Genomic DNA, 26,237 nt, shown 5'->3' on the forward strand with positions numbered 1-26,237 from the left:
TTCATTGTAAATTCTTGATTCACTAAAAGGAACATATTGCGGCTCATTAGTTCGGGTATCAGACAACATTCACTGCGCTAAATGTTTTTGATTCACTAATAAGCTGGCTCATAAGAATAATTAGTTTGGCAATCAAATTGCATTGGTCGAGCTGTGTGTGTTTGATTCACTAAAAATAAATGGTTTATAAGGGAAATTCGTTCACAGGGGTGCAGGAAGTATAGGTGTTGCAGTATGGTGTTTTCACAGGATTGTAAATGCTACGCAAATGTTTGTTCATTTACATTGATTCATTTTTAGCGTTTAGTAATGTATGTGTAATACACACTTTTAAAAAAAGTGCCCCTGTTCGTTCAGTATTAAAATTACACTGGTTTTTGATTCACTAAAAATGTATCGGATCATAAGAGTCATTCAATCTGGAATTATATTAAACTGGCTGTGCTGTATGATTTTGATTCACTAAAAAAGATTGGCTCATAAATCCTATTTGGAATTCAGACTACATTTTATATTCTTGATTCACTATAAGAGCTGGCTGTGGCAACTCATAAAAATCATAATTATGTTGGGGATCGCACAACATTGGCCCTGCTGTGACAGTCTGAACCAGTCTGGTCACACTACACGTTTCAATCTGGAGATTCATAAAACTGTTAATGGAACCACAAGTAAATTACTTGGTTTAACTGTTTTCTCAAAAACAGTACCAGTTCTGAGGCAGGCATTGGAAAATTCAGGGAGTGTGACTGTTTTGGAAGATCTGTTTTGGAAGCAGGGCAGGGGTTCTGATGAACATCTGACTGAGCATATTGCTTTTGCAGGCTCTCCAGAACGTGAGCCAACCAAGCAGGCTAGAAGAGCGGGGGTCTGACAGATATTGGGAGGACTGCAGGGTACTAAGCCGCTCTAGGGCCGGTTGGGCTGTCACATTAGGTTGAGAAAGCACACGGAGATTAAATGTTCTGCCGAGTCTCTTCCATGTGCCAAGGCAAAAAATCAGTTCCTTGTACCTCCTCTCAGCTGGCAAGGCACTATTTGTCTTTGTAGCTGGGTAAGTAAGGATCAAATGAAATAAAAAAAAGTTTCATATGCTTGCGTTGAAACAATTCATGTGAACACGACAAGTGAGATTATACAAGAATTGATTCAACCCTCATGTTATCTTAGGGTTCTCAGAGAAAACAAGACTTATTAAAAGCATAATTCACTAAAAAATAAAAAATCTGACAATTTATTCACCCTCATGTCATTCCAAACCTGTATGACTTTCTTTCCACTTTGGAACATTAAAGATGTTTCAAAAAATGTCTTTAGGTTCATCCAATAAAAGATACATCATTGGAGTCTCTTGGGCCCCAAACATATTCCAATCAGAAAATGAAGTTTGAATAAATGTCAACTGCTCTATGTGCTTTACAGTTTATCTTCTACTTCTCTCTGCTTCTCTTCTGTCATGTTCTCCCCGTCTCCTCCGCTCTTTTCTTAGTTGAATCCTCCACTAATCTATCTTCATTTCTCTTCCTTCCACGGCCGATTCTATGAGTGAAGTTTCCGCTCGCACTCTGCATCATTAAGATAAGCACATTCAGGTGCAGTGCACTGTGAAAAATGTGCAGCCTCCGCCTTGACACATTTACATTCACTGACTTTAATGTGACATAATAAGAGTACATTAAAGCCTCTGTCTACGCATCAAAGAGAAATGACACTAGAGCTCCAAATGGGAAACAGCAGCTCCCAGACTAAGTTAAATGAATTGAACAAGCTCTATGACTAGCCATAATGTAGAACTTCCCAGACTGAAAGGGTCTGTAACTTCACCTCCAGCATTTCTTGATCTCCCAAATCTGAGAACTATCACTTAATGATTTCCCGTCTTGCTATTAGGCTTGTAATTTGCCGCTTGGCTACGTTAAAGGTGACAAGGGGTAGGCTTTTAACACAGGCCGCAAATAAAGCCGGGTAATGCACATTCATTAGGGGAAATTAACATGGTGCCAGGCTCCTTCATCATCTTAACGTTGTTGCAGATGAACATTAACATGTTTGTCATCTGCCATTATTTTTCAATGCCACTTGGGTTCACCTGCGCCAGAGAATGTATGCAGGACTCTTTAAGAGTCTGAAATCAAGCTGTGGAGTAATCAAAATAGTTTTTTCTTGTATAGATCTCAGAGGCCATTTAGCAAAATGTCTTACTACTAACAATCTTGAGACAAATGTAATCTATCAGGAGAAGATCAGGAAAGGAAAATGTGTTTTTGGATTACAAACGGCTATAACAAACATCTGAACCCATTCATATGTGTTTTTTTATTTATTTTATTGAGGGTGCTAAAGAAAATGTAAGCTTTTGCCCTATTTACTCACTTGTCTGGTCTGCCAGGGACCTGCAATCGTAAACGGCACTTGTTGGCACTCTGAATTTGGTCCTCTTTGATGCAGATCAGCCTTTGCAACGCCAAACACCAGTCCTGTGCTACCGTGGTGTTCAGATTCTATAAACACAGCAAAGAATGACAAGTGTGATTCTAGCAAACACGCTATTTACTGGTAGTGCTTTAGGACCTTGACTTTACATTGGACATCAGGTTTTGAACCAACACAGTACAGAAATTGTACAACTTAGATAAAAATGTACTGAAAATCAAGCACTGAAAGATTTTAATGTTATTAGGAAATGCACATGCCCAATAATAGCCTATGCAAAATTATTAATATAACAATAGGTAAATCGAAGCATTTCCTCCTCCCTTTTAAAAGATAAAATATTTTATTCATGTGATGATAAAGATCAAATTATAAAGTCTTCAGTGTCTCAGGATCCTTTAGAAATTGTTTTAAAATGATGATATGCTGCCCAAGAAACAGTTCTTAATATCATCAATGTTGAACACAGTAGTGCTGCTTAAAGGGGTGGTATAATGCCCTTTTCAGAAGATGTAAAATAAGTCTTTGATGTCCCAAGAGTGTGTGTGTGAAGTTTTAGCTCAAAATACCTCACAGATATTTTTATATAGCATGTTAAAATTGTCACTTTTTGAGGGTGAGCAAAAACGCGCCATTTTGTGTCTGTTCCTTTAAATTCAAATGAGCTGCTGCTCCCAGCACAGAGGGTGGAGCTTCAAGAGTTTGCACTCACACAGACATGCACTGAAATTTTCAAAAACTTTTAGCCTTTAATGTTCAACCCGGATTCAGACAATGATGGAGAGACTCAAGAAGAAGTGACAACATGTAAAATGCAACAGGACGTTTCTGAATGGTTAGTTGATGAATTTATGTAGCTTATCTTCTAGTCATTGATTAGCATATTCTGTCTTGATAATCTATAAATCGTGTTCAGGGGGTGGGGTTTATGTAAATTTTAGGGTTGGTGATGCCACTATGATGATGAGAATTCAAAAGAACAGCATTCATTTGGAATAAAATATTTTTTGTAACATTATGAATGTATTTACTGTCACTTTTGATCAATTTAATGTCTCCTTGCCAAAAGGGTTTTTTTTGTTTTTGCCAAAAAAAATGTATTCTAATCTTACTGACCCCAAACTTTTGAATCATAGTGTGCTGTATATTGTTAGTTGTATTTTTATATGCATTTAGCCTTGTTTAGCACAGCTTACCATATCGGAGCAGACCTGTAACCAGTCGAAAACTACAGCTTTATATCACATTAAATGCAGAAATCACTGTTTTTTGTTATGTTAATTTTGGCTTTGGCCTTGAAGTATCGATGAAATAATAAAGGCTTCCCTCTTATAAACAAAATTATTCACACCTCCCAAAAGCCAAATCCAATTGAAATACATCTGCAAAATCAATGAGGTCTGCAAAAGTTCACCCATTCTCTATTCACCTCACATTTACATTCTGATTAGATTGTGGTAGGAATTAGTCATTTGGAAAGAGGCCAAAAGCATGTTTATGGACAAGAAAGCATGCAAGACAAAGCGCTGTTACCGTTTTCATATAACACTCAGAGGTAAAAGCAGCAAACTAGCTGTTGTATTGGTTTAGTAGCTGCCAAGGCATCAGGGGAGCTGTCCTGATTTGAGAACAGCGTTGTGCTGTGCAGACATGCTGTTCAGAGCTATCTCCCATCTGAAAATCGACTGCGGATCAGATTATGAATGTTTCCCCGCGTTGACGTCCAACTATCAAGCCAATGCCGTGATAATCAATTGATGATCCACGTCTTTGGTTGCTGAACTTTGATCACAATTTAATTATGCTGAAAACGCTGAATTACCCCAAAGGCTTCCATCCCCAGATGGCTGCAGCATATGTGCCGAATACTGCTTTTGTTTTGCTGCTTAATATATTCCACCAATATTTTTCCTGGACTTTGTTCTTTTTATAATTTTTGGACAGTGTTTTTGGACTCTTTTCAACATTGATAATAAAAAGAAATGTATCTTGAGCACTAAATCAGCACATTAGAATGATTTCTGAAGCTGTGTGACACTGAAGACTGCCATCACAAGAATAAATTACATTTTAAGATAAATGATCAAATAAATGCAGCTTTGGTAAACACAAGAGATTATTTTAAAAACATCTTACCAACTCCAAACTTTTGAACAGTATTGTATGTAAAAGCATGTATTTTAATATGTATATGATTATACAGTAGTCAACATTTGAAGTGGATCAAAAAAGTTCATCAAAGTTGTCCTAAGACAAGAATGGGTATTGTTCAAAATTCATGTATAACTTTGATGAAAGGTTTTGATCCACTTCAAATGTTGACTACCATATATTAAAAGCATATAAAATATATGTTTACTTTTTTTTTTTACTTAATGCCACAACTTCAATTTATGAGCCATGTTTACAATTACTTGCTCCACCTCAAAGTCATTTTTTAATGTATCACGTAAGTTCCCTTCAAGTTCCTGCTTAAGGGTTTAGATACATTTTGGGCCCATTGTATGTGTGGTAGTGACCATTATTTACCTGGTACGTTCCCTGTAAAGTCCCCACGAGCAGAGTGACTTGCTCTACCACTGAAAGGTCGTGCTGCAACTCCTGCAGTTCCTGATACAGACGGGGCGGACCCAGAATGATACTTCCTGTCAATAAAAAATAACCAAGCTTCACTTATCCAGCACTTAAATTGCACACCACGCTTTATCAGAACATTCACCTGCACTCCAGGGTTTTCGTTAGATGAGATGGTATTTCTGCGGATACGGCTTCCCGTAAGGTGCTGAATCATTTCAATATGTAATCGAGTCAGGAAAGCTCGGTTACACTGTGAGCTATGGTTAAATAAAAAAAGCACTTTAGGATTTCCTATACAATGCACATTCCTCCATTTAAAATAATTGATCCGAGACCTGCATAGTGGTCTACAATGACAGAAATTTCAGAATGATACCTGACCTTTAAATAGGAAGACTCATTGTGCTCTAGGGCTTTCTCTTAAAAGAACTTGCCCTAATGCAAATCTAAACAAAATCAACTTAACTTTTAAAGACTTCTGCACTATCACAAAACTTTCATTTGTCAATACTCTCCAGTAGCTCCACTAACAAAGAGAATCAATACTGAATATAGATCGATTGTTCCCATTGTTTGTGCACCCACAGAGGCTAACGCTATAAGGAAAAGGAGCAGAGTATAAAATGAAGCCATTTGGAAATATGAAGCCCTTTAAGGGTGACGAAACGAACACAGGTGTCTCATTAGACGTGAAATGTACCATCGATTTGAATCCCCATTCCCTTTTTTGCGGTCTCTGGTCTCTGCCTGCAGAATCAATAGCGGGGGGTGAATCTGCTCTATGTGTCCGACTGATAGCCCAGGAATGAGGAGTGTAATTAAATCCCAGAGCTGGATACGAAGACTGCAGGACCGTCTGGCCTTTCAGCACCTCCGCATAATCACATGACCTGTGTGCAGAATTGGGGCAGCACGGGCAATTGTTGACCCCCAGCTAAACCTAATTTTCGAAGTACTGTTGGAAGGTCTGTCAGAGATCTTTCTCAGGCTCTGACACGCCATCTCTCTCTCTCTCTCTCTCTCTCTCTCTATTTTCTCTCTATAGGCCTGCCTGTCTTTCTGCCTTTCACTGTCTGTCTAGGATTCAATCCACTTCTCTTTACACCTCTACATCTTTCTTCCACGGTTTTGTCTGTCTCTCTCTAACCTTTAGAAATTTAATAGGGTCTTCAACTCACACAGCCACAGAGACATCTGTCACTGGCACGACTTGATCAATAGCAGGCACATTTGAATAAAAATAGGCACAGTGAGCCCCTACAGCGAAAGCTGGCATAGTTCATAGTACATGCTCTTCTGGTTGCCGTGGCAAGGCCTCAGGCGGGCTTACAGGTTTGTGGGCTTGTGGCCCACCCTGGCCTCAGGTGAATGTGCTGACTTGTAATCCAGACTAATCCAGTTGGTGTACTGGGATCTGGTTTTCACACTATTGCATGGTTTTCCACCATTTCCACTAGTCTATCTCTCTCACACACATTGTCATATGTAAACGGACACACGCGCTGGCCGGCCACCAGCAGAGGCCTATGCAGACACAATACAGTAGTCCAAAGCCTACTGCCACATGTTTTAACAAATAGTAAAAAGGTGTGCATGCCATGGCCATTAAGGAAACTAGTCTGTGATCATTTCCAGGGACTAAAGTGCTCAATTAATATTGCACTGAACCAGCTAAGGGTAAGAGAGACAATTTTATTTTACTTTACATCCTTTTAATGACTATATATTGTATATTATATGTATATATTCATGACTTGACATGACATGACATATTATATTTTGTGCTGCTTAATATTTTTTTATAACCTTTGATAATTTTTTCAGGATTCTTTGATGAATAAAAAGTAAACAAAAAAAAAAGAACAGCATTTATTTAAAATATAATTATTTTGTAACAACTGAATATACACTACCGTACAAATTTTTATGTATTATACAATGTTATATTATTAGATTATAATATACTACACATAATTTATATATAATTCATATTAAAACAATATAAAAAGTAAAAATAAATATTAATATTATTAATGATATTAATCTTATAATTTGTAATAAATCATCATTATCAGCAGCAGTAGTAATACACATAATTTATATTAAAACAATATAAAAATATTATTGTTGTTATTATTATTACTTCATGTTGTCCAACATATTTACTTTGTCTAAATGGCAGAAGTCTACAAATATTTCAGCAGGATAAATTATTTGAGAGAGGGCTTAATTGTCCAAAATAGCATCACTGTACAGTAAGTCTCCATTAAGAATACATCTCATTGCTCACATGCCTCTAAGATTTGCAATATGCTACTGTTTTATACTGCTTTAGAGTGGCATCAGCAAAGGCCTTGCTCTTCCTGGAATGCTGGCCTATTCCATCAATAAATTAGGGCACTGGGGCCTGCAGGAGATGAAAAATGAGTCCATTTTGAGGTACGCTGGGGGAGCATGGGATCTGATTTGGGCGAGGAGCCCCATGGAGTGACATCACAAGGGAGGAGAGATGTGGCGCGGGCAAGGGAAAACAGGGTTGTGTGTCTATGTGCTGCTATTAATAGCTGAAGAAAGAGATATTCAGACTAGACCAGACTATAACAAAGGGGTCTGGAAAATAGTGATTAAAGTGGCTGCTTCTTGTTACTTAACCAGAAGTGTGTGCTAACAGCTCAAGCAGGTCATTGAATATAATAAAAGAGAGGGACACGGTCTGTCTTATATATGGTCACAGACAGAAATACCGAAACGTATCCTCACCAAATACAGGCTCCTTGACCAGTCTAGACATAGAAAAAGACTTTTAAAAGAAGTTGTTTGTGGCTCTCAATAAGACTAGTGAGGCTGAGACAGAGGCATACTTCACTGTGATAAGTTTATATTATCATATATGTATATGATAATATATGTGTATATACAGCGGGGAAAATAAGTATTGAACAAGTCACCATTTTTCTCATTAAATATATTTCCAAAGGTGCTATTGACATGAAATTTTCACCAGATGTTGATAACAACCCAAGGAATCCATACATACAAAGAAACCAAAACAAATAAGTTCAGATATTAAGTTATGTGTAATAATGTGAAATGACACAGGGAAAAAGTATTGAACACACGAAGAAAGGAAGGTGCAAAAAGGCATGGAAAGCCAAGACAACTGCTGAAAACTTACAGTAATTAAAAAGCAATCCAGCCCCCTGTCCGTGCAAATTAATAACTGCTGGTTCAGTCCCAACGGATGGCCTACAAAAAGGTCTCATTGCCAAGGTGTCACACAAGACACATCTCATGATGGGTAAAAGCAAAGAGCTGTCACAAGACCTTTGCAACCTAATTGTTCCAACACATAATGATGGCATTGGTTATAGGCACCATTCTAAGCTTCTAAATTTTCCAGTAAGCACTTTTGGGGCCATAATACGGAAGTGGAAAGACAATCATTTCACCATAAATTTGCTTCGACCAGGTGCTCCTCGCAAGATTTCTGACAGAGGAGTGAAAAGAATAATTAGAAGAGTTGTTTTGATTATTTGGCAACATGTTATGTCAAACAATCATGCCAGTATTTTGAAATTTAAATTGAGGGAAATGACAGAGAAAATGATGAGAATGAGAAATAGGAAGTAGATGGGAGGCTACTGCTGAGTTATAAAGTAGCAGGAAGAGAACGGAGGCAGATAAATTGGACAGAATGCTGTTTTATAATGATTTCAGAGAGAAATAAGGCATAGGGGGCATAAGAGGTCTTCTAAAGACTCTTGCCCGCGAGCTGTCTGCTAGGCCTTGGCATTAAACATCTTCTGTCATCTAATTTCCTGGCTCCCCTGTGTGCACAATCCAACATGGGTGTTCCAGAGACAACACCATTAATATTTCGGCTCAGAAAGCAAAAGGGCTTAAACAGCCAGAACCTGTACATCCTGATAACATTTTGTACCTGGAGCTCTGTCAGCATATTTATCTTGGTGCCCCACAATTGCTCTCTTCCTCCTCCTCGTCTTCGAACTCAAAACACAATAATGTTTTGTAAGAGTGTTCAGTCCTGATTCCAATCTCCTGAACTTGCTCTCTCTGATTGGAAGTGGAGGTGGAAATAATGCGGCAAGACTGATGACAGCAAGCTGAATATGTTTGTGGTCTATCAGACAGTGAAATAAGATTGCATAGGCCATTCCTCTGTTATTCTTATCTACCTCACCTGAGATACACTCATCTGTATCTGAGGCCATAAAAAGTTGCATTTCTCACAAAAAACGGACAGTTATTTCAAAATGTCTCAGAGACTCACATCAAGGTGTGCATGCTATCTGATTGTTTAGAAAGTAGCAGCGCCAACAGCATTGCCATTACCCAGTCCGGTAGAGCCGCCCGAACGCTTGACGCCTCCAAGCTGGTAAAGAGTGTCCTTAGATTGGGAGCCCTCTTGACCCACTTCAACTACCTGAACCTGCTGCAAGGGGGCACTCCACTTCAGGCTATACTTGGGACCCACTGGAACCAGACTGCTGATGTCAGGGGGGCCCCTGGTGGTGACAAGAACAACAACATGTCAAAATGTATTTGCATAGTCATAAAAATAAGTATCCTTATAGATCATTTGGTATAGGATTCAATCGAATGCAATCTTGTTAAACATACCCCAATACTCTTTATTTTTTATTTACAACTTCGAAAAAACTTTTTTTTACAGTTCAACCGTGAGTACATTGTGGAAGTCTGGAGTTCCAGCTGTTGGCGGGGGGAGGGGGGGTTTGTTATTATTCATGTTTTGTTGTAATCACAATCACCTCGTTTAGATCTTCGATGTCGAGCCACACTTTAGTAGAACAGAGACCTAACATGCTGCAGTGGAAGAACTAGCTCAAAAGCTTTGAGATTCAGTATCACCGCAAGCTTTTTCACTTAGCTTTTTACCTTTTGCACTGCTGAGATGTGATCAATGGAGCTGTCATAGATAATCTATTTGGGTGGAACAGAGAAGCGCCTTTATGCCTGTGATCTATGGAGATAATTTATGTCGCTGTATCTAAACACCCTGCTATTTGTTCCCAGATAATGAAGGCCCATTTGACTCTGCCCAATTCTGTCCTGTGCCTTAAACATTAGCGGCTAACCCCCTCAATATTGGGGCAACATCACAGTAATGCTCCTGGAGACTCAGAAGTCTGTATTTAGATCGGCAATCAATCAGTCAGCGTGGCCTTAAAGGGGGGGCGGAGTGACAAAGAGAAAGTCAATCGACCTTGTCCTGGACACATACTTGACATTGATGTTGGCACAGATGAGCATGTCACCAAAGAGAAAGACTTTCCTCTCCTTAGACTTAAGGACCTGTCCTCGTTCACCATACACCGTCTCAATCAGCGTCTCGCAAAGGATCAAAGAGCTCTGCTCAGAGTTCAGCAGCTGAAGAAAAGACAGGGGAGACACTGATTACACGTACATCTTACAAAATAGAGGCTACCAATTACATGGCTACACGCTTACTTAGAGGCCACATTGTGGCGTAAAAGACACTTGAAGGTTCACAGAAAGGCAGCACAGAAGATTGGAAATGGCAGTATATTTGAAGCGGAAAAGGTTGGGGGAAACCCAATTTTAAAGGAGATGCTCCTTTTAAATCGGATTGAGAAGTGTAGACTTACATCTACAAACTACATACATTTAAATGTGCATTATAAAAAGGAGTGTTCCAAAAGGTTTTTTTAATTATGTAAATACTTAATTTTAGAACAATATCTGTTTTTCCTGAATAAAAACTGTACTTTCAAATAAAGCTCCTTTCTGAATCAGCAGAATTTCTGAATTTTTTTTTGCCTTAGATGGTCTGCCCCATCAATCTGATATCAATTTGAGAAACACATTTTGAGATTTATGCACTTAAGTAAAAAGGAAACATTTAAATGATAATTATATATTTGAAACACTTTGGAGAAGAAACATAATAATTATAATTGATAAAAATCCCTTTAACCCTTTTAAGAGAATAAAACTAAATGTGTTTCTGTGATTCAAAATGATGGAGCAGGTCATAGGTTATACTGGATTTTCTTAAAAAGAACTTAATGTGATAAGGTGAATTTTATAAAATCACATAAAATCAGTTATTGTAACTTTTTGAGAGCCTTAATATTTTACTTACATTTTCTGTTTTAAAAGTTTAAGGTGCACTATGCAGGATTTTCAACAACAAAGTAGTTCTAGACTAAATGTGAGCATGCATTCACTCATCTCACTTGCAAAAAAAAAAAAAAGATTCAGTAATTCCTTAAACTAAGAACAGTGAAATGCAAATTCAGAATTACGCAAACCTCCAATAATTAAATAACAAATACACTTCATTTATTTAATCTCACTTTATTAACCAATGTCTTTGCTGCTGACATTTGATGACCCAATTCAACCATACGAATAAGCAAAAATGACTTTAGATAAACATCACATTTGTCTTGGACTTTATTTTCCAGCATCCTATTATTGTGTTATCCAGAATAACAGCCCAGCTAAAAGGCCTCTGTTGTACAGGCATGGATTTGCACTTCTTTCAGCCTGAGCCTTATTAAATTCACTTTTGCCGTGAAAAGGCCTTTACATTTGCCAAAAAAATTACTTTTGTTTTGTTTTTATCAGAAAACAAACAAGCAAGTCCAGCACAGGTGAGAAAAAGGAACGCAAAAAATAACACCACATTACTTTCCATAAAAAAGTAACTAACACAATTTGTTACTTTTTTAAGGATTAATGCAATATTGTAATGCATTACTTTTAAAAGTAACTTTCCCAGTGGTTGCTTATGCCTTTTTGACTGCTCTGTAACTGTTATTATGACATGTAATTATTGTTTACAGCGAGCTAGCCTGAAGGTGACTAAACTAATTCACAAATTACAGTCATCTAACTACAACCCTTCTTTCATTTGCACAAAAATGCTATTTATGCATGATAAACACAACATTTGAAAAAAAATGTTTTGCAAAATAGCTCATTATTCATTCGTTCGTTCATTCAAGTTTGAATGTAACTCAAACTCCAGCAGAGTTCACCTTTAAAAAGATGAAAATTTTGTCATCATTTACTCACCCTTATACATTTACAAACCTGTAGGACATTCTTGTAGGACATTCTTGAAAAAATCTATTTTGAGATATGCTTCTTTTGTGATCCAAATCTTTCCGATTTGGGCATGCGGTGAATAAATGATGACAGTATTGTCCTTTTTGGGTGAATTATCTCTTTAAAGTGTGCAATTTCTGCACCACTAACATCACAGAAACAGAACAGCAAAAATCTGCCACTGGTTGAAGAACCAGGTATATTTATCCTGAATGCATAACAAGATGGGGAAGAAAAAATATTTTTGTGTAAGGAGACAGTCCCAGAGTTCATCCTCATTACATCAGCAATAATATATAAGCGGCATCACAGCAGTGAAACACATTGTCCAGCGGCTCAAATAAATATTGCGTGTTGGTGTTTGATCAGTCAGGAGAGTAGTTTTATAAATAATGCATCTGCTTCTGTAGCCCGCATCACACAAAATGAGTTGCCGGATCCAAAGGGAATTGGCAACACTGCTTGGCCTTTGTTAAAATGCATTGAAAATTAGACCTTCAGTCAGTCAGAAGGCATGCTCCAGGCTCTGTGTTTTTATATAGTAAGAGCGCCCCCTAAAGGCTGACGAAGCAAACAGAATGTTGTCGGAAAGGACAGATATCCTTTTCAGAGACTTGAGATTGTGACTGAAATGGGTTGTAAGTTTGGATGGATGTTTGTGTGTGTGTGTGTGTGTGTGTGTGTGTGTGTGTGTGTGTGTGTGTGTGTGTGTGTGTGTGTGTGTGTGTGTGTGTGTGTGTGTGTGTGTGTGTGTGTGTGTGTGTGTGTGTGTGTGTGTGTGTGTGTGTGAGAGAGAGAGGTGTATGTGATATGCTTGCTGAAGAGCGACAGGGAGACGCTGCAGTCTTAGCCTGTGCACCATACTATATTTGCTGGCCTACTAACTCAGATAGTCTGAGACAGACGATGAATATTTCATTGCGTGTATATGGGGTAATGGAACTGACTGTTTCACATTGGAATGCAGCTGAAATCCCTGAAAAAAAAGGTAAGATTGGAGCCACTGCACAGTCGTGCACAAGCTCACAATACATACAGTAAAAGCAGTGTCCAGTACATGGGACAGTACATTTTTCACTAAGCTCGCAATGCATTCTGGGATTTCAGAAGAAGAGTCCAAAAGAGGGATAAAATGAGAGAGATGCAGACTAAAGAAAAGAGTGAGATGAAGAGAGTGAGATGAAGAGAGTGAGATGAAGAGAGAGAGAGAAAGAGAGAGAGAGAAAGAGAGAGAGAGAGAGAGAGAGAGAGAAAGAGAGAGAGAGAGAGAGAGAGAGAGAGAGAGAGAGAGAGAGAGAGAGAGAGAGAGAGAGAGAGAGAGAGAGAATGACTGCAGCAGAGGGAGGCGTGACACACAGCGATATAGACAGATAAAGAGAGAAAGCAAAAGCAAGCGAACCAAACAAGAGATACTGAGAGCAACTTAGACTTTCCAATTAAGTGTCTCATTTACTCTCTAATTCCTCTTATTCAGAAACGCATTTGTTAAGATTTGCAGCAGCTGGCCTGTGATATGAGCATGGTAATGGAAGAGAAACACCCCTGCCATGCATTCAGACATCATTGCTCGCTGATGATTCCATGAAGAAAAATACAGGCCAGAGATAACGGAAGAGGTGAGTTGGTTATTTTCAGGGTGAGCTGTAATGTCCAGGTACAGTACTTGGCAGCATGTTTAAAGGCTGACTGTCAGGAGATAGAAACCAGCAGTGGCCTTGTGAGCATAAAGTAAGATTAGATGTGTAATAACACGTTATTAAATTATATTCGGTATTCTTAGATTATTAGTTAAGCAAGGTCTACAATTGCCTTCACGATTTGTGACTCTAGAGCAGTGGTTCTCAACTTTTTTTGGGCCAGTGCCCCCTATCCATTATCCAGGTCCCTTACCACACCACCCACCGGAAAGGCTGAAGCTGATCGGCTGTTTTTTGTCACATGACCTGCTGTGCTTGCGGCATTCTGAAAAGTTGAGATGTTTTCAACCGACCACGTCACTTCTATTATGAGCGCGCTTGCCGCGCGCCTACATTTGAAATAACGAATTTGCACGTGCATAAAACGCGATATGTGAACGGCCCCTGACTGGTTCGAGTTGGCACTCGGCACCGCTGCGGAGTAGCACAGTACCTGTTCTGCACAGTACCAAGACGCCTGCAATTTTGTTTATTTACCGCTAGAGCGCCAAAAGTTACGGACTGCTTTCATATAGAATTAAAAAGCATGTCACTAAAAGCCAAATAACAGATTTGATTTGACTGAACAGTAGGAATATTATTATCATAGTTTCCCAGAAAGCAAAAAAATTATCTGAAGTAGAAATTGGCCTATATTTCAATGTTAACGAAATGCAACGGTTACAAATTTGACATTCAAAATTTAATTACGTGGCTTATCACAAATAGCAGCCAATCAGCGAGGAGCAGCCAAAAAATGCAACGGTTACAAATTTGACATTCAAAATTTAATTAACAGCAGCTGTACTGCGAACAGGCAGTCAGCAAACAAGAAGCATTCTTATAAATTATTTTCAACGGAGAACATTAACAGGGAAAAAGCAGAATGATTTATTTGAACTTTAGAATTTGAACTTTCAAAACTGATTTGAAAATTAGTGTGAACCCTGTGCTTGATGTTTTTCTGCTTATTTCTTTACTGCTTACATTAACCTTACTTTTGAGAAAAAAAAATACAATCATGATTTTTCATGAAAAATTATGTTAGAATTGTAGGCCTAAAATACCTTGGTATAAGCTTGTTTTCATCAATGGTATAATTCATGCAATTACAATTAGTTTGGTTTGTCATGATTAATTTGTGTTCATAATCAGTAAAAAAAAAAATCTAACAAGAATAAACACATGAACAATTTATTGTTGTATTATTAATTATTTTTAACTATCTTGAAACTATCCAAGCAGCATTTCGTGCTCAGATGTGACGGCGGAATTAATAAATTGCCAAAATGTGATTACAGAATATATTTAAATTATCCATCAAATTCAAATCCATAACAATAATGCCTGACCAGTAAATTACTTGGTGAACAAAGAAAACATTTTGGCATTAGGCATTGGCATTAGAACTTTAATGCCTAAAAATTTAAAAGTTTTTAGAATTTAGTTGAATTAATTTTAAAATTCATCACCGGAGTGAATGGGAACATGATTTATTGAAAATATATAAGTGGTTCTTAGGTCAATACTTTTTTAATGGCAAAACCTAACTAAGCAAGACCTTGCAGTAATATTTGCAATGTTTAGCTTTGAAAAGAAAAGAAAAAAAGTAGTCAGAGACTTCCCACAGGCTGTCGTGTTGGACAAAAAATGGGGCATTTGTAGACTTTATTATTCAGTGCATACCTGAGGTTTAGTCACAATGTGAAGGTAACACTAAATAAGATATTTATGATGAATAATATAATAGACAAGCTAGTATTAACATTATTAACTGAAAACCTATCCCTTTCATTCTCTCTTTTTCACACACACAAACTTCAAATTTCTCAGAACTTCTTTGGAGGCTCAGAATTAATTGTGGAAAATGCAGAACTGATCGCCATTTTTATTCCTGTTATGGCAAAGCTGAATTTTCAGCAGCCATTACTCCAGTCACATGATCCTTCAGAAATCCTTTATGCTGATTTGGTATCAAGAAACATTTCATATTATTATTAATGTTCAAAACAGTTGTGCTGCTTAATATATTTTGGAAACTGTGATGTTATTTTTTTCAGAATTATTTGATGAATAGAATGCCATTAATGTCCTGTGTGATCAATTTAATGCATTCTTGCTAAATAAAAGTATTAATTTCTTTCAGGAAAAAAAAAACACGTATATGAAAAATATTCTGACATTTCACAAAATAAAAAAAAATAAAAAAAAAAGTGACAAAATTAAGACAAAAAGCATTGTGGCACTTTCTGGTTGACAAATGCAAGGGGGACATGCCCATAGTTAATGTGATGAACCACATCTGTAGCTCTCTGCTAGGAGAGCTGTGTGAACATAATGACCTTGGGACCAGCTGGTGAAAAGTAATTGCAAAAATGTCTAAGAAAAGGGAAGTCAGAATGAAACCATGAAATGGTTTTGGGATTAGGAATTATACTGTTGTGATTACATCAAGGCAACATCATCCTGCTATAACAGCAGAGTAACTGTGCGCATATGTGTGTTTTCTCACCTTGCTGAGAGAGCGGTCACTGACACAGCGAGCCAGCTGCTGCGTCTCAGTGATCTGATCAGCCACCCTTTTCTGCTCATTGAGTTTCTCAGCGAGGGTCTCCAACTCAGTCAGAGCCAATTGTAAGGGCAGCCTGTCCACATGGCCAGTGGGAGTATTCTTCAACATGTCCTAAAGACAGAGAGAGACAATGAATGAAACAGCAATAAGAGAGTGAGGATGGAAGAAAAACACCAAGTGAATAAGTAAAAGAAGCACAAATAATCATTTGAGGAAGCTAATGGCATAGTGTAATGACTGCACCTCTACCACAGACAACAGACTAGCCATTGTGATGTTGTATAGTACTATTAGCATTCATTTAAAGCTGCCAATACCTTTACTCCCACTCAACAGCAAGAAAAGAGGCTCAGAATAACAGTACATCTCATGTTTAGGAGACAAGCATGTTGCCAGCTCTCTGGGAATCATTACCACAGAGCTGTGGACTGAAACAAAAATCATTCACAAGCTCTCTCTGAGAAAGAGTGGAGAGCGAATAGACAGTGGCGACATTTACACAAACATTTTGCTCACTATTTTCATTCAAAAATGTATTCAAAAAATCTAGTTTCATAGCATAAACTGACATATCAGCAGTCATTAAAATGGACAACTTTGAGTCAGACACAATTAAACTAGACAAAATGCCAGTATTGCATTCATAACACCCTTGCTGTACAGTTAAAATGGAGATGTGATAAATGTAAAGGTAAATGAAAAATCTCTATAATGGAAATAATTATATTTTTATTTCTACATATTATTTCTAGTCAATAAATCCTCAAATACTATACTGCAAAAAAAGTTACTTTCTCAGAAATTTGTCTTGTTTTTTTAGATTTTCAGTAACAATATCCAAACATACTTAAAACAAGAAGAATTTACTAATAATGAGATTTTATAGACAATATAGTATCTTGATTTTTTTGGTTCTCTTTATTTTCACAGGGATTTTTATTTATTTTTTAGTTTAGTTTGAGGCATAATTCATATGCACTTAGTATTTCAGTACAAAATAGTGTCAGGTTTGATGTCACCAATGTCAAACGCCACTGTTTTTTTTTTTATTTACTACTTAAAAATTACTTAAAAGCACAAACTTCACTATTTTATGAATCTTTTATGGTGTTTATTTTGGCCCTTTTAAAGTAAGTTTAACATACCAGCCATACTGTATGGAAAAGGGCAGATTAGACATTCTGCTTAACATCTCTTTTCATGTTTCAAGTAAAATGTGTCCCTTTGTGGTTGATTTAGGCCACTAAAAATAGAAAGCAGATAAAAGAAAGCTCTCAGCCTGTCATCAGATCTTGTTCTGTTTAATGTGTGATTAAACACAGCTACTCTAAAGTCAGAGCATTGAAGAAAAAAAAAATCGTATTCACATTCATAACTTATCAATCAAAATTCACAGATAATCGATGCCTACTGAGGTATGAAATGAAGTGCCACAGCTCCTCTCGCATGGGAAAGCTCAGCACTGACTTCCTCGCTTGCTCCTTGTCCGTAGAAACGAACAAAAGTGAAGGAAGGACATGAGAGAAAGCAAAACGGTGGTGCAAACAGTTTGGCGATGGAAATATGGTAAATTCATGACATATCACTGGTTGACCCGTTGGCTGAAGATATTTCTGAAATAGATCTAGATAATTCTCTGATATTTTAGCATGTAAGTTGTGTGTGTGACAGATTGGATATTTGAATTGTTTTTATTTTTTTATTTTTTTAAATAATTACAATATAATCTACTCAGTCGCATGTCTTCCAAACCCATTTGACTTTGGAACACAAGTGGAGAAATGTAGAAACATGCAATGACCGTTCATTTTTATATGCTGAAAACTATTGGGGAATAATGTGTCAAGTTTCAAAATGAATTAATGAATTCCATATGGCTTCAGAATATTTGGAATATAGTGCACAAATCATTGACACTTTTGTGATGTTTCATTTTTGCCCTATAGACCTTATGTAGCCCCGCCCCTTTTCAGCGCTGCGCTCATTGTCTTTTGACTTCCAGTCTGTATTTTCACAGCGATTCTGCGTGTTTATTAATGAACGGCTCGTTTTAAAATCTTCCTGGTTGACTGAGATTTGTTAAGTCATCTGCTTTAAACATTATAGTCCTCATGATAACTTTCGTTAACTTTACATTAAGTAAATCCACTTCAAAAGCTAATTACTCCTGGACAGCAGCGCCATAAAAATATACAGAGCGACCGCAAAAACGGAAGTTAAAAGACAATATTCTAAAGATGGCGGCGCCCTTGTTTCTCTGGCGCATAAGGTCTACAGTACATGGAAAATAGTGACAAGTATATTATTTTAAAAAAATGATTTGGGGTTTCACAGAATAACATTTTGGGGTAAACTACCTCTTTTATTCAAGCAAAGTTCATGCTTGTTTTTGGTTTATTCATGTTCTCTATATAAACATCAGACATTGGAGTCCATGGTACACACCCAATGCCAAGTCATGGCTGGCTGTGAGTCATGGGGAGAGTAAACTATTGAGACAATAGCCTGCCAGAAGAACTGGCATGGTCTTAGCCAGTCATTCAGTTTCTAATAAACTTGCATGGCAACTAATTTCCAGTTACTTGAAGGAGCGTGTCCCCTCCAGTACTCTGAACAACGGCTCTGTGTGAACAGTTTATGGATAAATACTGACCTGCAGGAGGAGTATGAACTGAGGAAAACGCTGAATAGGCTTCACCATCAGACCATAGAGGGTTATGCGGTCAATGCTGGATGCCTGCTTCTTCTGCAAAAGTAAGAACAAATGCCCATTGAGAGAAAATCATAGAAAAAGAAAAGGGTAGATCATGTGTAAGGTCATTTCCACATACAGAGCAGAAGAATCTTGACACTCAAGGGAGTCAGAGAGGTGGGTAGAGGTTAGCATTATACTATTGATTCTTTCGTGCCTGCTAGCAGACTGTGGTGGTCATTAGACTGCGCACTGTCAGAGAGTAGGTGTACTTGAAAGCCCTCCAGCAGGTTTCAAAGCAGGGATATTAGACTACGGTCAACTGTGTATGTCGAGTTCAGCTGCTTTTACAGATGTCAAAGATTGCAGTCACAGTGAAAATTTGTTGTCATGACAACACCACACATATTTTGTGTTTTATGTAACTTTAAAGAACAGATAACCTCAATCTCATATTTAAAAGGCGGAATATTTTGACAACACTTAGAGATATGATATTTTCAGCATTAGAGTACAAGTGGCTTGAAGATGTTTTCACTCTCAGACTAACCTCGAAGCTATTAAAATGAATGTCCAATGACTTCTCGTGTTTATAATTACTCTTTGTGACTAATTTTTCAGTTAAAATGTGGAAAAATCTTTGACAAAGGTCAAATTACATGAGAAGCAACACTGCATTAGATTTTAAGACTTTTTGGAGAATGAATCGTTAATAAAAAACTTTCTATACTGTTTTTAACTTTTTTATATGAAAAAAAGCTGCCATTGCAGAGAGACAAAATAAAGTGAGTGCGATCCAAACATCACTGACATCCATTGACTTTCACAGTATCCGGGCACAAATTTAAAAAAACATATTTGTTATGTTCTGCAGAAGAAAAAATGGCCACACTTCACAATAAGGTTCATTAGTTAACCATAGTTAACATGAACTAGGCTATAATAATGAACAATACATCTTCAGCATATTAATCTTAGTTAATATTAATTTCAACATTTACTTATACGCTATTAAAATCAAAGGTGGTATTTGTTAACTTTAGTTAATGCACTGTTAACTACCATGCACAAACAATGAACAGCTGTATTTTTTATTAACTAACACTAACAAAGATGAATAAATACTGTAACAAATGTATTGCTCATTGTTAGTTAATACATTAACTAATGTTAAATAATGAACCTTATTGTAAAGTGTTATCGAAAAAAACATTTTCAACAAGAGAAAACATACTTCCCAATATAATTTGTTGCCGTGCAAAAGGGAAATTTACAGGAAAGAAGTCAATAATCCATACAGCAGCACAGCTCAGCAATGGACAGAGGTGATTTAGGGCTATTGGCAGCAAATATCAGCTCTTACCTTGAGGAACTCCAGAAATGCTGGTTTAGACATGCAGGCTTTCTTAATGAGGGCCATGGCATTGGTGAAGTTATTGACGTAATCACTATATACATCTAGCACCATGGACTTCGAGAACTATGGGGAATGCAGAGAAAAGATTGTTTAGATAAATCACATTTCACTTGGTTTTATGTTCATTTTCTGCATTGTTTCAGCATCTCTCAATATGTACAGTTCCTCCTTCGGAGCTGAGACTGCTCTTAAATTTTGCTGTTGTGGCGGGCAGGCCACTCTATAGGTGATTAAAGGGCAAAGGGATGGAAGTAAACAGTAATTTTAGTGTGGTATTTATGCAGTGCAGCAGCACTGTTTGCCATCTCAGGGACCTAAACATCTTTGACAGTCCATTACTGCCGGGTGTTTTAGAGCAGGCAAAATGGCAGCCATCCATTCGCTCTGCTTTGATTGAAGCTGAACAGACCTGCTGACAGCAGCAGTGCTCGCAGGACTTGGAGAGGACATTAACGAGCCACAAATAGACGTTAACCCCTGTCAAACTGTACCTTCCCTCTGGGGCCGCCAAGTACGGCAGGAAATGATACACATGGGTAAAGATGTTATTATCAACAAACACACATGCAGGGCAAATTCACGAAACAGTTGAAGCACTTTGCAGCGTGCAGTATTTCAGTGCACAAACTATTAGCAATGTGCTATGAATAGCTATTTAACTGAATTTTATTAATAAGAGGCGTCTGTATACGTTTTCTGTTGATCATGGCAAAATATTGTCATAACCAAGCATGCACAGAGCGGATAAGTACAATTTCTGCATTTTAAAAAACCTATTTGGGTATTTTCTTTGTGCCATTACCTGAATTGCATAATAAATCTGGTGCTGAAACAACAAAGACAATGCATGCAAATAAATTATGCTATCTGTGTCTGCAGTTCAACCTTAGCAAATGTGCCACACAGTGTGTACATATGTACTCAATAACAGAAAAAAATTGTAAACTGATGCAATATGATGTGTGTCATGTGATTTGTGGGTCTATTTTCTGCTTTTCAAGGCACAGCAGTGCAACTTCAGCTGTAAGTGTTCTCTCTATGGTACTGCTTTGTGCTCCAGGGACATTACAAAGACCAATAGTGCTATGCAATAAAAGCAGGTCAGAGGGGCCAAACGCACTCTTTTAACAGAAGAATAATGAGAGCAGCTTATGAATGCTGCCTGTGAGGAGGGTCACTACAGAAACCTCATTCATTAGTCCACTGGACACCCTGCAGCCCAATGGTGCCAGCATGCTTGCTTTGCTAAGAGACAGCCATCCTCACTTATAGTAATTGGCCATGCTTTTTAAGTAAACTGAGCACTGTTAGTACCTGAAATACAGCTTGCCAGCAGAGAAGCAGACAATGCTCATTTTGTCACGGGTTGTTGCAGGCAAAGGAGAGATTTGAGGCAAGGATCTAGCAGTCTTTATTAAACATCTAAAAAGTTCTGGATTGGAGATCGATGACACCCAGATGGAGTGGACTGGGGGGAGACTTCCGATCTTTGATGTTGTCCTCTTCCACTTCACCAATGGTAAAGGACGATCCACTCTGCCACAGTACATACTATGTACTGGGCCAGAGTAAAGGTGTTTTCTCCAGCTTCAACAGGGAATCATCCAGCCCACTCCAGTGACAGACCTTGTGAGTGCCGTAGTTTCAGGACACCTGATAGCTAAACTCCAGGAACTCCTCTACATAATCTTCAAAAAAAAAAGTAGCTGGTCCTCCAGGTATATGGTGGCTGCTGTTAGATCCATTATAAGTGTCCGTTATTCTGTCACAGGTTGTTCCAGGCAAAGGAGAGATTTGAGGCACGGATCTAAATTCAGCAGTCTTTACTAAACAAAACTAAAAACTGTAGAACGTAGGAGAACAGGAAACACAGCAGTAAAGCAAACCAACCTTAACATTGACAATATCGGTCAATGAACTGAACTATATGCACACAGAGTACAAAACGAGGAATTAAACTAGAAACAGGTGAACGTAATTTACTGGAAACCAAATCACTAACTTTGGAGACAAATGACATGGGTACTGACTCAGTGAATGAACTAAACTCAAAGACCACAGACAAAATGTGACAGTGTTCAAAAGTTTAGTTTAGAAGTCAATCATTTAAGCGTTTTCGTACTCACTGAAGCAACAAACAGATCCCCAATCTTTTCACAAGAGTCCCATTCGGCCACCCGAGATGCCAGGGCAATCTGGAACATGGAGTGGCACTGCATGATCTCCCACAGACGGAAAAAAATGGGCCGGATCTTCCTGACACTGAGGATCCGAGGCTCGGCCTCCATCAGAGGTCGCTGGTATTCCTAAAGGATCATGGGAAATGGAGACATTTCTTATGTATGTTTTTACTAAAACATTTTTATATTTATACAGGAGGAATAATTCATTTACAGCTCTGACTTGCTTCACCTTGACAAGGGAGGGAGATTAAAAATGTGCTGAATTAATCTTAACAGTGAGGTGGAAAAAAAAAAACACTGAAAGTCTCACTATGCATTATCCATTTCATTCATTTGAATACAAGATTCAAAATGTCCAATTTGCGTATATGAATATATCTTTTAAATAATGCATGTATTTGACAGAGTTGGGAACAACCAAATCAAGTCAGTAGCTCACATCAAGCAAGTCCAGTCAAGTCCCATTCATTTTTCCCTTAGAAATTAACTTTAATTATACATGTAAAATAATAATAAATAATAATTTCTTATAATACTCATTTATAATTATTATAATAACAATAACGCTATAAGAAGAAAAATGTTGAAGGTAAAATCACTTGAAGGTGAATGCATCAGTCTTGTTTAACTTTGCTTTTATTTTTTCTATGATTTATCACCTGACAGTGACAGAAATTAACTTTCCCATTAAAATATATGCATCATCTTAGAGGTGGCATAAATGCATTTATACTGCAATTACAACTGCATAAAACATATTATGAGATTAATGTTTTAAATAACTTCTCTCACATTTCATAAGACCTAAAATGTCAAAGAAGAAAAAAACAACAAAGGTTTACAATCACAGACAGTGGGTTTGTAAAAGTTAACACAATTAAAATTTTGGGGTGAACTACCTGTTTATTCTCCCATTGAAATTGGCTTTGACTGTCTTGCCACATTATCAAATTCAAATTGGGCTCTGCTAAATGTTTGATAGGTTTGATTTGCAAAACAAGCTAGTGATGTGGTGTCTATAGATAAACTTCAAGACTTAATCTTTAAAAACAAAGACACTTTGCTAGTTAGACTGTGGACACAATAGATTTTTCATGGCTGCTTTCTATCCTATCCTGGAGTCTCCAGCACTAATGAATTATCGACAAAGAGAAATAAGACAAAGGATGAGGCAATGGGACTATTTCTTTTTCTAAAGATGTGTCTGACTGCCCACAACAGCAGTACTAAACTTAATTATGCAGACCCCCATCCCCCTGCTTGAGCAACTTTACCTGATCTAACCACCCTAGACCATGTCTAGCATGCTATTAAGAGAGCAGGAATTGTAAAATACACCCGACAGAGCTTTGATTTGACAACAAAGCTTAGAGATAGATCCTGAATGACTAGATTTCATAGAGCGTAAACCTGTCATTGATCAGTGATTCAATTTTATACTCTGCCTGTGCCTTCAAAGGAGTGTGATAACAAATGCTTTTCTCTCCTCCACTAGCTGAGATCAGAATTATGTGTAATGAAACTTCACACTGTGAAAACCCACCAGACCTGCATGCTTCCATTTACAGGAATGTGAATGTGAACACAAATTCAGTATTAAAGACAATGTATAGAGTTATCTTTTGTTTGAAGGCTTTGAATAGCTGGACTTTCACATTAAGATGGAGCCTTGACATTATCTGTAACCCTTCCAAAGACTTTTGTTGTGCAATCATAAGAGTTATTTAACCATTTTAAGATAAAAGTAACAACATTTAATGTTTTAATGTATGCTAAACATGCATTTTCAGATTTTCAACACTTAACATGGCAATAATATTTAGCATTTAACTACTTTTCTGCACTTATTTGAGTATGAATTTATTTGACGCATCAAAGCACTGAGTTTCAGTTTGATCTTAGTACGCTGAAAATAAAAAGACACCCAAGACCTACCAAAGTTCTCAAAACTTTCTGTTATGTGAAAACATTTTGTCACTCTACTGAATCTATCAAAAGTGTCTTTTTTTTCTTTCTTTCTTTTTTATTTCACCAACACAGCTGTTCTTGGAACAGATGCAATGGCATGTGAAATCATCCATTTTACCTGTAGGATCCGTTTAAGAGAGTCCAGGTAACTCCTCTCACTCTGCACAATGGAGCTCAAAATGTGGCGTCGGACAATCTGTGGATGAGATGAAAAACATTCATATTAAGTAGGACACCAGAGAAATCAAATATTATTTATATTTGAAATAGAAATATTTTGTAACACTATAAATGTGTTTGAGTGCATCACTTTTGATCATTATGAGGTGCACTTGCTGAATAAAAGAATTAATTTCTTTAAACTGCAGTGTATATTTATATAATTACACATCAGTGTATTTTTGATACAATATTTATATTTATTAAAACAATAAATATACCAGGTCTCTAACTGCGACTAAATGGTCGCATTTTGCAAACTTTTTTCCTGCCGGTGCAACTACTTTTTGTTAGAGGTCATCCTGGTGCCACTTAAAATTTGTTAAACTGATAAACGCTGCCATTTCTGTTGCATATGAGAAACATTAAACAGAAAACGCTGCAAAAGCAGAACGAAACAGCGCTACCCATTTGAACCAGAATATTTAGATTTTACCCCATAAAAATTAGGGTGTTACAATTTTTACAGATTTTTATTATTAAAGGGGGGGTGAAATGCTATTTCATGCATACTGAGTTTTACACTGTTAAAGAGTTGGATTCCCATGCTAAACATGGACAAAGTTTAAAAAATTAAATTGTACGTTTGAAGGAGTATTTCTGTTCCAAAAATGCTCCTTCCGGTTTGTCTCAAGTTTCGGAAAGTTTTTTTCGAGTATGGGCATGTGTGACGTCAGATGTAGCGGAATTTCCTTATACGGGTCCTAAGGGCACTTCTCCGGAAGGACGCGGGCGCGCGCGCAACCGTAGACCAGAGCGAGAGAGCGAAAGCAGTACGCCCATCAAAGCGCTATGCTCGGCTTTAGGGAAGTCAATGTCAACAAAGAAGTGGGTTTTTGGTTGCCAGGGCAAGACAACCCTCCACAGATTCCCAAAGAACCCGGCGTTAAGGGACCAGTGGATGGAGTTTTTTCAGAGCATCAACGGAGGTTGTGCAAGACTGTTTGTTCCCTGCATTTCGACGATGCTTGTTTTATAAACAAAGCCCAGATCGACGGATTTGCAGATCGTCTAATGCTTAAGGATCGAGCAGTCACAATGATAAAGGTTCGCGGTCGTGCGTTGGAACCGGGCGGTGAGTAAAACTGCTTCAAATGTCTCTTTGTGTTGTTAGCTCGGCGCGTTAGCACAGCTTTAGCTCCGCCCACACGGCCCGCCTTCAGCCGCTCGGTTCTTTCCGGAAAGACTCGGTACAGCCTATCTTCCTTTTATAAATATAATAAAACTAAAGACTTTTTGGAGATATGAAGGATGCAATACTACTCTATAGGTACTCAAGATTAACAGGAGATTGAGTGAAAATGAGCATTTCACCCCCCCTTTAAAATAAATTAATTTACATCCACATCTCAAGCTACAGCTACTGTCAACTCAAATTACTGTC

The 26,237-nt window shown here is 37.6% G+C and overlaps 1 protein-coding gene across 1 annotated transcript in view; it reads right to left on the reverse strand.

The window, feature by feature from the left end:
• The window catches only part of arhgef10la (Rho guanine nucleotide exchange factor (GEF) 10-like a), a 120,363-nt gene that overhangs the window by 60,845 nt on the left and 33,281 nt on the right, over positions 1-26,237 (reverse strand). Inside the window, exons 10-18 of the mRNA XM_081357683.1 lie at positions 24,753-24,830; positions 22,610-22,789; positions 20,430-20,546; positions 19,028-19,120; positions 16,315-16,485; positions 10,274-10,419; positions 9,364-9,536; positions 4,963-5,078; positions 2,374-2,501 (exon numbers count right to left, since the gene is read on the reverse strand). Coding sequence (XP_081213809.1) covers positions 2,374-2,501; positions 4,963-5,078; positions 9,364-9,536; positions 10,274-10,419; positions 16,315-16,485; positions 19,028-19,120; positions 20,430-20,546; positions 22,610-22,789; positions 24,753-24,830 — 1,202 coding nt within the window. The remainder of the gene's footprint in view (positions 1-2,373; positions 2,502-4,962; positions 5,079-9,363; positions 9,537-10,273; positions 10,420-16,314; positions 16,486-19,027; positions 19,121-20,429; positions 20,547-22,609; positions 22,790-24,752; positions 24,831-26,237) is intronic.

This window comes from Scardinius erythrophthalmus, assembly GCF_964197995.2.
Source record: "Scardinius erythrophthalmus genome assembly, chromosome: 25".
NCBI classification, from domain to species: domain Eukaryota; kingdom Metazoa; phylum Chordata; class Actinopteri; order Cypriniformes; family Leuciscidae; genus Scardinius; species Scardinius erythrophthalmus.